This window comes from Siniperca chuatsi, linkage group LG14 (genome assembly GCF_020085105.1).
Source record: "Siniperca chuatsi isolate FFG_IHB_CAS linkage group LG14, ASM2008510v1, whole genome shotgun sequence".
NCBI classification, from domain to species: domain Eukaryota; kingdom Metazoa; phylum Chordata; class Actinopteri; order Centrarchiformes; family Sinipercidae; genus Siniperca; species Siniperca chuatsi.
Genome location: NC_058055.1, coordinates 4,080,567 through 4,095,900, shown reverse-complemented (window position 1 = coordinate 4,095,900; position 15,334 = coordinate 4,080,567). Strand labels below are relative to the sequence as shown.

Sequence of the window (15,334 nt, the reverse complement as noted above, 5' to 3'; positions counted from 1 at the left end):
GTTAATATCAGTCTTTTCAAATGAAGTAGTACAACATTTTGCGTTATGTTAGCCACTGGATACAGGACTGTATGTAATAATGCAATTCAATGTTGACAGACTGAAGAATCTGTCAGGAGGGTGTGCACATCAGATTACACCTTAAAAAACTGGATCCACACAGGAACCTCTGAGTCATGTCTTCACTTTTCATGACTATGTTATTAAAAACATCAAAACACACAAAAGGAGTTGGATTATTAACTATTGTCACTGATCAGTGTAACTATCTCATTTTCTTTGACTTCAGCTGCAGTAACCCCATGTCTGGTGAGCATAAATGAGTAAGATGGCATGTCTAAATCTATGCAATACTGCTAGTTCTTGGGCATCCTGTCCCATTTACGCCTTCTTACTGTGGCTTTCATAAAATAATTCCTTGATCTACCCAGGTTGGTTTCTCACAGCTAAAATTCTTATGGAATGTACAATACTGTATTAGCCCTTTTCAGACATGGAATACGCAAAATTGCTGGCTTCATCTATGGCTTTTTGTCATTCAGACACAGGTTGCTTTTTTGTTAATGTTACTTACGGCTTCATTCAGACATGACAGGACATTTACGGAAAGAGCTGTGTGCTGGCGTGATCTGTGGCACCTGGAGCCAGAGAGCGAGCGAGCGAGAGGCAGTGAGTTGAAAATGTTATGATAGCTGTGTTCTCCCACAGGCTGCATCACTGAAGCATTTTTAAACTTATTTTGCCGTTGAAGCCTTCATAACCATTGTGAGCGGTCGCTCGCCTCCGCTTCTCATACTGAATCCACTAATACATATTCATATCAATTTCATCATTTAACATTATTAGAGAGTGAATTCTGCTGCCTGTTTTATAATATCCAGCAGTGCACAAGCATTGAATGACAGGACATTAAATTGGGATTCTCGTTTAATTCCTGTTTGCTGTACAGTATGTAACGCGTTTTGCTAGATGTTCATTTATTCATCCATGGCGTAAGCATAAATAAACATTATAGTTTTTTTAAACTGATTTTGTGCGTAAGAGATGATGATTGAGATAATGTATTTATGACAGTCATCTTAGAAGGTGGAACAAGATGTGCATTTAGTCTCTCTCTGCAGGTTTCAGCTTGTGCCGCTGCAGCCTTTACATTAATCTGAAGGCATTCCATTCAGACTTGTTCTGTGCTACAGAAATGTTACTAGGTCCGACCAAGCAAGACTGCCATCGTGACTTCTATGTAAAAGTGACTAGGGGGCTTATGCAGATGTGAGACCATGTTAAATTGCCATCAGATTAACATCAAAGGGGTGCATGTCTGAAAAGGGCTTTAGTTGCGTGGATGATGACAACCCAATCATTACAGCAGTAAAAGCTAAAAACGTACATGTGAATATATTTGATTTATTGCAGTTTATGGTGCAGTTTGCAATAGAGGCACCCTGACTTTGCTCACTTTTTAAAATGTCCAGTTTTAGCTTTAGCAATGCAAGATAATTGCAAACTACTTTTGTAGTAGCATTTTGTAGAGACGCAGATCTTAAACTTTTCAAAAAGTGACCTATAGACAAAGTTAAACTTCAACATCAGCAGCTGTCTCTCAAAGTGCTTTACCATATCTCTGCGCTGTGGGAAGTCACTCAGTCTACAAATTAACTCTACTGGCTCAATCAGTACCCCAGTGGAATTAATTGGTTTTTGAGAAGTCCATGTAGACGCAGCGGGGGAAAGATAACCCAAGTGGTGCGCAGTCTCTGTTCCCTCTGTGTCCGCTGGGTCAAAATTACCATCAATCTGGACAGCAGCAGTGCAAGCTCGGGTGAGCACAAGGTTTAGTTTACAGCACGGCGGGCATGCTGCCATGCTGTTCAGTTCGTCAAGTTATGGTGATCTACTTTCAGTCAGCACAGTTCAGCTCCATTTCTCTGGCCTGCTTATGTACAGTCCAATAGTGTATTTTCAATGTCTACTAAATTGATCTTAACAGGTAAGAATCACTACAAAGTTCTTGCACAGAATTTCATCCGATGAAGGTCAGAGGACTGAAAAATTGTTAGTGAAGTGAGTACAAGTGCTCAACAATGTGCAGAATTTTTTGTTTTTTTTCTACAATGATCTTAAAAGCATATTTAAGCGAATTTTACTTTGGAAATTTAATTTCTATCTTGTGGAAAACGTCTGGTTACAGCGCTTACTACACACTTTGATAACAGCACTCTGATGGAGATTTACAGGTTTGTAAATCCTGAAAATCCTGACTGACAATGCTGACCAGTAAAAGGGGAAGTTGCTAACAGACTGGTATATTTGTAAACACATTTTATATTCCACTGAGTGGCCTATACCTTTACATGCAATCTCATTTTTGGGCAGTCCACACTAATGCTGCATTCACATGGATTCAGGCAGACGGCAAACCCGGATCGGTATTATATGTATGTTATTATGGATTATATTTGGGGTCTATTCTTTATTTTTTTTAACTTTCATTTTAACTTAACTCTAGTTTAACTTTTTATTACATTATACACACACACACATATATATATATATATATATATATATATATATATATATATATATATATATATATATATATATATACACACACACACACTACTTGGCGACTTTATTAGGTACACCTATACAATCTAATGCAATCCAGTACAACAGCTCTGCCACATACTCTGCCTTTACGAAGCTTATAATGGCCAGTTTTTGTTAAAACTTTCCGAGAGGTGTCAATTAACTCAACTATATGATTATTACTGAGGTCATAGTTAGTGGTGTTGTTGTACTGGACCCCCATGTATGTAAATTAGATGTGCAAAATATTACCTACCTACTATAGTATCATCTTTGTAAAGGCAGAATTTAGATTTTACAGGTGTACCTAATGAAGTGGCCACTGAGTGTTTGTGTTTGCTTTTGTTTTTTGCACATACTTGTACATATTACTAATAATTTGTATTGCACATTGTACTTGTATAATGATGTATGTGACCAATAAAGATTTGATATGAATCATCATAGTATAAACAATATGGAATAATTAAATCATCTCATGGTATATATTTTATATCACCAAATGCTACTACACCCAAGGGTGATGTCAGGTTAAGCATTAATTACGTACTGTGAGATTTCAGAGACCTGAGGTAGTTAGGGAGTTCAACTTCTCTCTTCTTCTCTAATCAGTTGGATTCTGAGGTAAACAATCCATTTGACATCTCTAAGCCTTTCTCGTCTCCCGTTTCTCCCCCTCAAGTCATTCTGCCTCCGCTAACAATGTGACACACTTCCTTTTCCTTCGTATTCTCCATGTGTGCCTCAGGCCGGCTCACTGTAAAGGAAGAGGCAGGTGGACAGAGAGAGGCCGCATGGGGCCGGAGGTGAGGTGGACAGAAAGGGGTTAGTAGACGACTGACAGCCAGCAGACAGCAGCTCCTGAGGTTTCCATTGCCTGAGACACCCTGACCAGCCACTGTCACATTAGAAGGAACAGCATTCTCAACTTCAGTATGAACCCAAACAGGGACACCAGTTATGCAATATTCAGGATACTGTCAGAAACATTAATAACAGACAGAATATTCAAACACATGCTGCTGGCTGTGAGGAGTGATATGACAATGTGATGGTGTCACTTGTACAAACACTGATGCTTGCACTTTGCAGCAACTGCACTATTGACAGACTGTCACTACTTAAGCAATCACTAATCTCTTTTTTTCCCTGATGTGACTCATTAAGGAGAACATCTCTACTTATTACCCAGTCTGAGTTAACATATTGCTTATAACGTTCATTAACTGGATGACATCACATGGTGGAGCAACCTAAAGAATATGAAGAACAGAAAATGGCAGCAACATTTTTGCGGTGCCTTTTATTCCTCACCGTGAGCGCTTGAATTCAGGGCAACAATCTAGTTTAGACCGACAAAATGTTAACAAAATGTGCAGAGGCAGCCAGCAGGCCTGAACACACAATAGACTAGGGAGTCAATGAAAACAAAACAGACCCCCACAGGCACCAACTCTCCTCTCCTAATCGCTCATATGCACACACACACACACACACACACACACACACACACACATACACTCACAGAGAGGCTGGTAAATACTATGCATTACAGCACGTACACTGCTGTAACCTCAAGCTACAGCTTATATAATGATTGTTAAACAAGGTAACCAGAAATTAAACAAAACTGTGGCTGACAGCTGTGACATAGAGATGCATTATTTCACTCATTCCACTGTATGTGGCAGGGGCTTTTGGCCTTCATAAGTCATTATAGAAGCACTATAAATCAATAACTTCCCTAAATCTAGTGGAGGAAAAGGTTTCAGTGGGAGAGTCTGATCAACTATACAGTTTTAGTGACTGATCGTGGGGGAAATGTGAGAGAAACAGTGAGGTGTAGTATAGCCCTTTGTTCCGTGGCACCTGCGATGGCGCACGCATTGGTTTACTTGAACCATCACATACGTGGGGTGGGGGTTGCATTTCAGGATAAGTGTCAGTGAGACTTAGTGGTGGACTGCTTGGACTTTGCTTCTGAACCCCAACATATATTGTCTTCCTTGTGCTTAGATGGCACCAAAGACAAGACGGTATTCTGCAAACAACTTGTAAATAGAGCTGCAACTAACGATTATTTTTATTATGGGGTAAATCTGCCGATTATTTCCTACATACAACAATGTCAACAGTCCAAAACCCAAACATGTTAAATTTACAACGATATCAAGAGAACATATTCACATTTAAGAAGCTGGTACCAGCAAATGTTCGGCATTTTTGCTTGAAAAGTGACTCAAAATCAATGATCAAAATAGTTGATTGATTGCTGACTAATCAATCCATCCACTAATCATTTCAGCTCTATGTGTAAATCTATTAATAGCTAACAAAAAAAAGTTTTGTATTAGTATAATAAAGACTTTCTTTATTTGTTGTAATATTCACAGTCGATTGCTTTTGCCATTATTAAGTTTAATTATCTCGGCTACAGTCTGTTTTAGTGTTTTGTTATTTACCTGCTCTGTGGTGCTGAAATGACCCAAAGTTCATTGTAATTCATTCTTAAACACTGCAAATATTATGAATAAATATAAGCAACATGTTCATAACATATGAGAAACATCAGAAAAAAAGTGGATGCCAAAGGCATGCATGAGTAAAAAAAAAAATGCTAAAACCTCAGAGTAATCGTACCGCTTGTTAGGATGCTTATCTGAAAAGAGATATAAGCGATATCGTGTGCGTAATCAAATATAATGGACTGGCACTGGGGGTGTATCTGCAGTCAACGCCTCCTGTCTCACACATCACCAGCTCTTGACACGCCTGTGGGCAGCCAGTGCTGTCCTGGACACAAGAGATGGGCCAGTGGGACACTGTATGTGGCGCAGCCACTCTGCTAAATGAATGATGATTTATATCATTTAAAGGTCAGCTCTGGAGTTCAGCCCTTATCAGAAAATGTCACGCAGAAAGCAGAGTGATCTTTCAGAATAAAATCATAGGGACCTTCAAAGTGTCCAGCAACAACACACAAACATTAACACACACTCCTTAAGACATACTTGACTTCAAAGTGGCAATCCAGTTTCAATTTCTTCCTTCAGCCAGAAGAAACTGTTGAACAAAACAGCCAAGCAGGGCACTGTTCAGCAGGTGGAGGTGTGGACTGTCATAGAGCTCCACAGCAGCAGGAGAGATGTGTCTTTCCAGCACCAACCAAATGTTTCATGATGTGCCTACAGCTTCCAGTTGTGAACGTATGTTGAAGCACAAACTGTACGGTGAAGGTTCTGGCCCATTTTTCTAACCGGCTGTGCCAGGAAACTGTGTGCTGCCTCTCCTGTGTAGTGCAGGCCCAAGAGCACTTGTTGTGGCCGAAGCGTGTGCTATGGGGGGTTCGGCTGGTCCCCAGCAACATTAAATAGTTTCTACTCACTACGAATTTAATTCTTCAAGATTAGACACTCTTATTTTGTATTATTGTCATTTTACTCATTTTGCCTTGACATGCATTTCCTTCCTGAATCATAACTAACGATACAATTCCTCCAAGACAAAATTCACTGAGCCACTATCTTTTCAATTAAAGGGTCCTAGCCAAACTTTAAATGACGCTCTGATTTGAGTAATAGTGTAGTGTAGTCAGTAGGTCAGTTCATAGGATACAAAGGCGTGGTGACTTTATATTTAATATCTGTACGTTATCAATCACAACTAGAGATGGGTCACGAGGTTGGAGCCTTTAGCAGGCTCCCAAAATACCAGTTTATCCGCCGCACCTGTCCGTGTCTGGTCTCTTACCTTCTCGTTTATGGCACAGCTCCACCAAAGGCTGGCATGCTTCTGAAAGTCTGGAAACACACGCCTGGTAAAACTATCCCCGTCTCGACACACGGCTGAACTCACACAGTGAACTTTCCCGTTAACTCACATTGCCGTTAACTAACGGTGGTGATGCTGCGAGTCCACGCGGCGGATGACGTGCTGCGTTCATGGTCTCCTCCCAAATTCCTGGTTCAGTCAATGTGAAGTTGTAAAAGCGACTTGTTGACGCTGATTTAAGTGTGTGTGTGGTCGGAAATAGGCCTAAAAACAAAAATATGTGTTCGGCGGCCATTGAGTTTTCTGTGAAATTAAGCGTCAAACAGCTAGTTTTTGCTCCAGCAGCAAGATGCAAGTATTAATGGCTTATTTTGTATTTTATGTAGACCTATGAAAATTTCGTCCGAGTTGCAATCGTGAGCACTTGAAGGCAGCACACGCAGGGGAAAGTGCGCAATAGCAAAGCTGATACACTTCAGTGATATGTAGACTGCCTCATCGTGTCACTACAAAACTGTGTTTAGCGGGTCTGTAATTTCCCCCGTGTTCTTGAACCAGTGCTCGCAATTTATTAATCGCTTTTTGGCCGTATATCGATTGACTGACGGTGCAGTGAGAGGACTATTTGCATAATAGTCTATTCATCCACTGGGGTCTATTTCACCTCCACACGTGCGTTAATGTGGTGCCACTTTCTAATAAGACATCCTTACAAAGGGTTTAAGTTGTATCTAATGGCTGTATTATTTAGTAATGCTCTGTAGAGTATTTTAAGCCATTAGTAAGAACATATTAGGGGTTGCCAGGTTGTGAAAAATCCCGTTGGCTTGTATTGATCCTTTCTATTTGGTAATAATGCAGTTATAAATGCTGGTAATCCATCAATCACTGCTAAAAAATAATGCTCATGGGTATCTCACTTTCTAGTAATCGCCTTCAAGCCTGCAGTTTATACATGTTATTAAGTCATTATTACAGGGTTTTTATCATCAAGCCATCAAGCCAGTTGTAAGATTTTGAATTTTGGTCCAGATCATCTGCAGCCATTTTCTAGAAATAAGTGGTCAAATGGTTTAGCCCGTCAAAGAGAGTTTTTACAGCCTGGAAACCCAACAGTTGTTCCATTAGTGGCTTATAACTGATCTATAAAGCATTAGTAAATTATTAATTAAACATTAATAAAGACATTAGTTAGGACCCTTTGTAAAGGGTGTCTTATAAGAAAATGGTATCATAAAGGTTACCTGAGACATGTAAACGCACCAAATCAGAGCACAGGAGAAAACATGTTTTACCTTAATGTCCATATTTCCGAAATTTTAAAATGAGAAAAATGAGTACATGGAGGAACCTGGCGTAGAGACTACATTTCTGTTAATTCATGAGTTTTGGGTCATTTAGGACAGGATCATCCCCCACAGTAACATGCACTGTGAATCTGTTATGTATCACGCAGTCAAGAACCCACCATTTACATTAGACAAAATCTATCAAACAATAGTGAGTGAGAGTGCATAGATAGTGTGTATACTGTATATCTACTTCATGCTGATTAGTTTTTCAGACACAGGTTTCACCGCTTGAAAGAAATAATTAACTGTGAAATAAGAAAATTGATTTATTATTGCACAAACAAGTGTAAAGTTATTTTGAAAATAACTTCAAAGCAAATGCAAAATTAAAACAATTTAAAATCAACCCCAGAAATCTGCAGTTTTCAGTAGGATTCAGCCTAAGAGCTGGTTTTGGTTGGTTTGACAATCACTGCGCTGCCGGTGAACAGCGTGGGGTAGAACTCCATCATGAACTTGTTCTTCAGTCGGTGCAGGAAGTAGACATATCTCACCCCAGGTCCGTAGCCAGAGAACACATGTGACACCTGCACAGAGAGACATACAATGAAAAATTGAAATCCTGGCCCTTCACTAAAGGGGAGATCACTGTACCTGTCAGGGGACTCAGTAACTCACCTCCTTCCACGTGTGTGAGTAAGTGCTGAGGTCCTCGGTGGGGTTGACAGTGTGCTCTGAGATCACTGTGCTTTTGTCCGCACCCAGTAACTTAACATGCAGCTGGTAGATGGACTGATGCAGCTGACTCTCCTCATACCTGACAAAATGACAGATAATCAAATGTTTATGGTGCAACAAGAAATCATAATGAAATGTAGTTTAGCAATGTTATCAAAGGATGTTCATGGGTTGACAGATGGCAGCACACTGAAGGCTGCAAAAAAAAAAAACCTATTGAAGAAGTGGGTAACACCTTATTTTACAGGTCTGTAATTTCAAACGCATTTCCTAATAACTTCCAAGAAGTTTCCTGGAAAGAACTATGCAATTTGGTATTCATTTTAGGGAAAATAGAGACAGTGTTCAATTCGTAAACTTCTAATTGATTAATTCCAGTCCCTGGAGATCCTGGCATGTACAGATGCACAGACTGTGAAATGTACATGTCATCTACGTGTGCACCACCCAAGCTGATCAGAATCAGAAATACTTTATTGATCTCCGAGGGGAAACTCTTTTGTTACAGCTGCTCAGTGTCACGTCAGTGCACACAGGAATAGAAGTACTAAGCAAATCAGAATATAATACACTATAATACAGGTCAGATAAATTAAGTACCAAGTGGATATAAGTCTAAAATTAAAATAAGTTTAAAGTACAAAGTGGATTTACCGGTTGATGATAAGTATGTACGGTATAATAATACAATGTAATAATAAGTAATAAGTAATAGTGCATGAACTGTCAAGTTAAGTGTAGCTTATTAAGATTATTATGAGACGGTGGATATTGCACAGCAGTAATAGAAGTATGAATAAATATCAATAAATAGGGAATTTTAAACTGAAAAGAGTATATTGCACAGCAGTATTAACACAGAATATTGCACAATTATTTCAAGTATTGCAGTGATGTTATTGATCAATGTCCAGTTTAGTGACTTAGGGTCATACAGACTGACACCAGATATAAGATGATAAGACCAGACCACAGTGATAAGTAATCACGCATGGTCTATTGTAAGGGTGGAGGAGGGAGGTGGGAGGTGAGAGGGGGTGCTCATTAACCCACCAGTCTTGGATGACTATTTCAGGCTGAAAATCATCCAGCAGCTCGTCCCACAGTCCCTCTGCCTTCAGGTCCACAACCTGCTCCATGGAGAACCAGCTGAGGACAGGAGAGCAGAGAAGAGTCAAATTTGCCACATGTTCTTTATTTGGGATAAACTTTTTTGTACCTTGTCCATATACGTACCAGCGTTTACCTAACCTATTGTAGGTGGAAGTATATGCTCACTGGTAATCCCTGTTATAACCAGCTGTACGGTAAACATCTGATCCCCTGTAACACCCACCTGTATTGAGGCAATGCACAGATGGCAGCACCTGCCGGGATGCCACTGGTATCATAGGGGAGGACTTCCGTGCTCGTGATCCAGCCACTGAAGTCGCCTATCAATTAAGAGAAACGTTAACCTGATCCAAGACTTTACGAAACTTAATTCATTTTCTTTGTTTTCCTTTGATGCTGACCACCACTGTCTCTCACCATCAGGTTGAAAACGTGGAGGTCCATGTGTTGGCACTTCAGACAGCTTAGGTTCGGGTGGAGGGGTGTCCTTACTCAAGCCTGTGTGAGAAATAAGACAAAGGGACAACTGTAAATGGTACCACACCTACTGAAGCCAGTGGCCATCGTAATCCCACTGCAAACATCACAAAGCCAGAGAATATATCTTTCTGACAGGGTCACTGGGTGTGCCTGTGTGTGAAAAACACACAGTATTAGTCATCTCATAACGCTCACATCTGCATTTTGGGACACAGTTGAGTTTGGTGTCAAAGAATCCGACTTCGGAACTTGCATTCTTTTTTTTTTACCCAAGCAAAACACAGTGGTAACTTTATTTTATCCTGTGTTTTAATATTTAATGTAAATGTAGGTATATGTACAGCCAAAAAATCTATGAAATGCTTCTTCTAACCCTCTTTAAAAAGTGTTTGCTGCTTTTCATCATTACAAATGGGACTGGACCAATATCTTGTATAACAATAATAATAATAACATCTATAGATTATAGGTTTAGTAAGAAATGTAACTAAATAAAGCTTAAAGTACACACGCCTCTTAAAGCCTTATGTCATCACACCCCGAGTCACTTTCTTCATATTTTACTTCTCATGTAGACATTTTGATGTCTCTGAGATATTTTACACAGAGCTTAAAAAACACGTTGCTGCTGAGCATTTCAAATGTTTCAATTCATTTTAGATGCTTCTGACACCACAAAGACAATTCCATTTGCCTCCACTGAAATCTCAGTGGAGAGTTCAGAACCTTGGCAAATAAACCAAAATGATCTGCATGGCTCCAGGTAGAAAAATGAGTTTGTGTGATCTGGATGAACTGGCCCTTTAAACTCAATGAACCCACCTTTTAAATTGAGGAATACAGCTAACCAAACTTGATATAAAGCTTTCATACATTTATGACAAGTGATGCCAATCCATTGTCTAACGTACCTGTATGCCACTATTTCTTTGGTTAATTGATGTACTGTAGTTATTGATAATATCGCAGACAGACAGTTGACTGATGTTCCCCTTTAATGTGGGTGTCTGAGCACTATGCTTTATTTAAGCAGATAAGGCTGCATTAAGGAAAGCACTTGAGTCTAGAGGCTACAATGATAAGTGCACAGCACTGCAGACGCCACAGAATAAAGACTGAGCATCAGAACCACACCGAGAACAGCGATGAAGACAGAAACTCCTCAGAGTGTAATCTTGCATCACACTTCTCCAAACCTTTAGTCAGATTGCACAAAGCTGCTCAATAATAGTTTAAACATTTACAGGAGGAAGTCTGCGCCTTATTGGCTCAATTTTTCTAAGTGTTACTGAAGATGAACAGTAGTAGGCCTACTGACTATGAGTGGTATCTAGTCCTATGTATTACTTTAACAAGTAAACTTGAAACTCTGGAAACACTTATGAATGACTTTTAAACACCCATAGGCTACTCAAGTTATTGCAGTCCTAAGCAGGCTGAACACTAACATGTATCAGCACTGAACTCCAAGCCCACTGTAGATCAGTATTATTGAGCTGTGCCCCCTCCTCTGGATCCCTTCTGAAAGGGAAAACAGCACATAAGTCATGTTTCAGTGTTGTGGTACCGAGAGGCGCTGGGTTCTTCAGTAAATTTCTCCCGAGCGGTTTGGCTTCACACACGACCTTCCAGTCCAGGCTGTCGGGCATCGGGCAGACCTGCAGACTCCACTCAGCCTCACATCTCTTCTTCCACTCAGCGGCAGACATGGTGCGGCCACGACCGTGTGATCGGACACTGGTTCCCCCAGGAAGTCAGGGAGGACTTATAGTGTGCAGTCTACACCACACCCTGGTGTTGCAATGCAAGCAGGGCGAAGCCTCTTAAAGTCACAGTAGCTCCACAGTGTTTCCACTAGAATAACAGAGAAACAAGTCTCTGTGGAGCAGTTTGTGGTCTGGACTGTCAGTGACAAGAAGACGATAACCCGTTCTAGTTGACTACGTCTACAAGTGTCTTTCAGGATTTACAAAAATGTATATTATTATTATTTATTATTATTATTATTATTATTATTATTATTATTATTATTATTATTATTATACTAGTACAATTGTTGATTAAATACATTCAAACTTTATTTTACTCCTCTACAACAAAAGCTCTTATGCTGAAAATAAAACAAATCATTGGTGCTTCTTCTGGAAAATGCAATACATCTGCCCATGTACTGTGTGTGCGCAGCTGGAAGTTGAGTTTACTGTTGACAGCACTGTTAAACATGCTGCTAGAATCCACAAGGTGGAGACATTTGTAAAGTGTTTGCTGTGTGTGTTGACCCTGCCCTCAGTGACTGTCGTCACTAAAAGGTTGCTTTAAATGTGGTTATGAGACATCCCATTTACCAACTTAACAATCAGATCAATGCAGATCACAAACGTGTAACTCACTGACAAGATACAGTATGTAGTGTCTACTGGACATGTTTGGCTGGGACAGTAAGACAAGGGCTTTTTACAGTCAGTCAGCCCAGATACAGCTGATGAAAGCTGCCCATCAGCTTTCCAATCCTGAAAGAAAATATTACTCCCTGAATACAGGGTGGGGTTTTTTCAGCTACAGTACATAATAAACAGACAGATGTATTAAACATACCTATAGCAAAAGAAAGATGAGGAATTGTGAAACGTAAAAAGAAATAGAAGCATTTGACATGAATCCGTCCAGTGTTTAACCACACCCAGATAGTTGCTCAAACCTGGATGTATTAGTTAGTAACAGGATTTTTATCATGAAGAAATTTTGATTACTCAATAAGTATTTCTCCTTCAAACAAAACTCAATATATATCCGTTTAGGTTTATAGGAAAAAACTTCTGAGCTTCCTAAAGGACAGGAAAAAATAAGAGTTTAAAGAGTCTTCCCTACCAGGAATCAGAATAATGTCACATTATTTTCATTATTCATTTCAGCAGGTAAAGATGGAAATAACCTGCTGAAGAAAAAAAAAAACTTCAGGAATAAATATATACTGTATGACAAAACAGGCTGGGTTTGTAAATGTCATATGTTCTGCTTGGGAGGGGGGGGGATACATAAGATACATAAAGATTGCATTTTGATCCATATCAGTGCACCATCCATAAGCAAAAAGTCATCTCTGCCAAGTAAATGTACAGTACATCCATCTAAGCAGTGCAAAGGTCAGGGCAGTAGTGTCTCTACATAGTCCTGTTACCATGGAGATCTCATATAGGAGCAAAGTGCTTGGAAAAGAAACAATAAGAGCTAGCAGACAGGCTGCCACTGCTGGCTGATAAAACTGTCTATAAGTCCTTTATTGCTCAAAGGTGTGTTCTGTGGAGCCTGGGGTCTGCAGCAGGAACACTTACAAACTATAAGTGGTACAGCGATTCATTCTAATAAATGTATTGATGCGATTAAACACAATTTACACAGTGATTAATTCTGCTTAAATTTAAATGATACTATTATGTTATAACATAAAAAGTTATTTTCCATTTTGCTATTCCATTTACCAGTTTGTCCTCCTCTCACATTCCATCTCACGGATCATCTGTCTCCTGCTTTAATACAGTTTCTGTTTTGTGATCACTTTTATTTACACAATGGAGCCCCAAAACCGACAGACTGTGAAAGATTATCAGACAAAAAATACTTTTCCTGTAACCTCCAATCAGTTAAATCAGATAAAAAAAAAGAGAAAAGCTTTTTATTTTTTCCTTTAGAATAAAAAACAAGTGAGCTTGTGAAAGATAAACAGGGGAGTAAAATAAAGTTTGAATAATTGAAGTTTGAACAATTGTACTAGTATAATAATAATAATAATAATAAGATACATTTTTGTAAATCCTGAAAGACACTTTTAGATGTAGTCAACTAGAACGGGTTATCGTCTTCTTGTCACTGACAGTCCAGACCACAAACTGCTCCACAGAGACTTGTTTCTCTGTTATTCTACTGGAAACACTGTGGAGCTACTGTGACTTCGCCCTGCTTGCATTGCAACACCAGGGTGTGGTGTAGACTGCACACTATAAGTCCTCCCTGACTTCCTCGGTGAATCAGCTTTAGGGAAATGCAAGAATATTGTATACTTTGCACATTAACGATCCTGAAGGCATTACATTCAGTCAGACAGCAACCTACTGAGGCTCACACATCCACACCATGCAAATACACCTCTGGCAGACTAATTAAAAGCGATTTTTTATTGCACTTCCACATCCTTCAACTCCTCCTATTCAGTATTTATAAGCAGTATATAAACACTTAATAAATGGTTTATAACACACTACAATGTAGTTTTAAGCAGCTATCAGGACATTGTAAGTGTATTAATGTACAGTATTACTCAACAATTTAAAGACATTTTAATGATTCTTTAAATTGTTGGAATATGTTTTATAAAAAACTACCAATTTAGTTTTGTGTTATATTCAATTTAATGAACTTTAACTGTCAAGAAAGAAATGTATTAGTGTATGTTTTGTATTACAGTGTACTGTATAGGTGTGGCTGTCCCTGTGTATGTGTGTATGTCTGCACCAAAAAAGAAAAAAACCCTCAGAAATATTTGACATACGATACTCAGCCTTAGGTTGAACACAAGCAGTTTTACTACATCAGATTGAGTATGAAAAAATCTTTTTATGTTGCTAGCTAATTCAGCTGTGCCGCTAAGCTACCCCTGACGCACATTTAAGGGCTCAGAATGAATATAAGCCTGTGTGGATCCTTGTCCATTTTCTAGGATGCTGTATATGCGTATATAACACCAGGAAGACTGATGACTGATGTTGTACATCAATTTAAAACAGCAGATATAACTTGAACTTGTGTTTTCTTATGTCATGGAGGTTAATTTATAGTTCAGCTGCCGATAACATAAGAAGGACCCAGAGCCAATAGGGTTTATGGTTGGCAGAGCGCCAGAGAAGCAACAGGGGGCAGCAGATGCTGTGTCTGAAGAGTGAACTGCTGCAGGGCAACACACTGTACTATGGTTCCAAAATGCATACTCTCAGAATACAAACCAGTGGGGGTGTATTACACTTAAATGCAAAGCCAAAGGTTTGCAGTTAAAGTGTTTGTTCTTTGACTGAGGCCATAGGCTGCGCTGGAAAAGCAGGACAGCAAACTGTAAGATTATATAACAGACATTCAGTAATATGATCACAGCTGCCAATTGTTAGACATGTGTTACTGTATGGACAGGTATTTAAAAAAACATAATGTGTTGACTTCTACAGTCTGACTCAGAGTCAGTATTTATTGTCTCAAAGGCATTTGTTATAGCTCAGCGTCATTAAAATACAGTTCAAAGGAGTCATATACCAAGCATGCATGGAGACTGATCATAATTTGTATTTGAAAAAAACATAGTAGCACCA

At 39.3% G+C, this 15,334-nt stretch overlaps 2 protein-coding genes across 8 annotated transcripts in view; both read right to left on the bottom strand.

The window, feature by feature from the left end:
* slc8a2a (solute carrier family 8 member 2a) overlaps window positions 1-7,810 on the bottom strand; it is a 28,163-nt gene extending 20,353 nt beyond the window's left edge. For all 7 annotated transcript variants that reach the window (XM_044221649.1, XM_044221648.1, XM_044221650.1 and 4 more), the window contains exon 1: window positions 6,337-7,810. The gene's annotated coding sequence lies outside the window, so the exon portion shown is untranslated. The remainder of the gene's footprint in view (window positions 1-6,336) is intronic.
* A 147-nt stretch (window positions 7,811-7,957) lies between these two features.
* nccrp1 (P1, F-box associated domain containing) lies at window positions 7,958-11,738 on the bottom strand. The gene is made up of 6 exons (XM_044221656.1): window positions 11,548-11,738; window positions 9,918-9,998; window positions 9,724-9,820; window positions 9,441-9,536; window positions 8,328-8,466; window positions 7,958-8,236 (listed from the first exon to the last, which is right to left on the bottom strand). The coding sequence occupies exons 1-6, from the start codon at window positions 11,687-11,689 to the stop codon at window positions 8,090-8,092; spliced, it is 702 nt and encodes a 233-aa protein (XP_044077591.1). The 5' UTR covers window positions 11,690-11,738; the 3' UTR covers window positions 7,958-8,089.
* Between the last annotated feature and the right edge of the window lie 3,596 nt (window positions 11,739-15,334).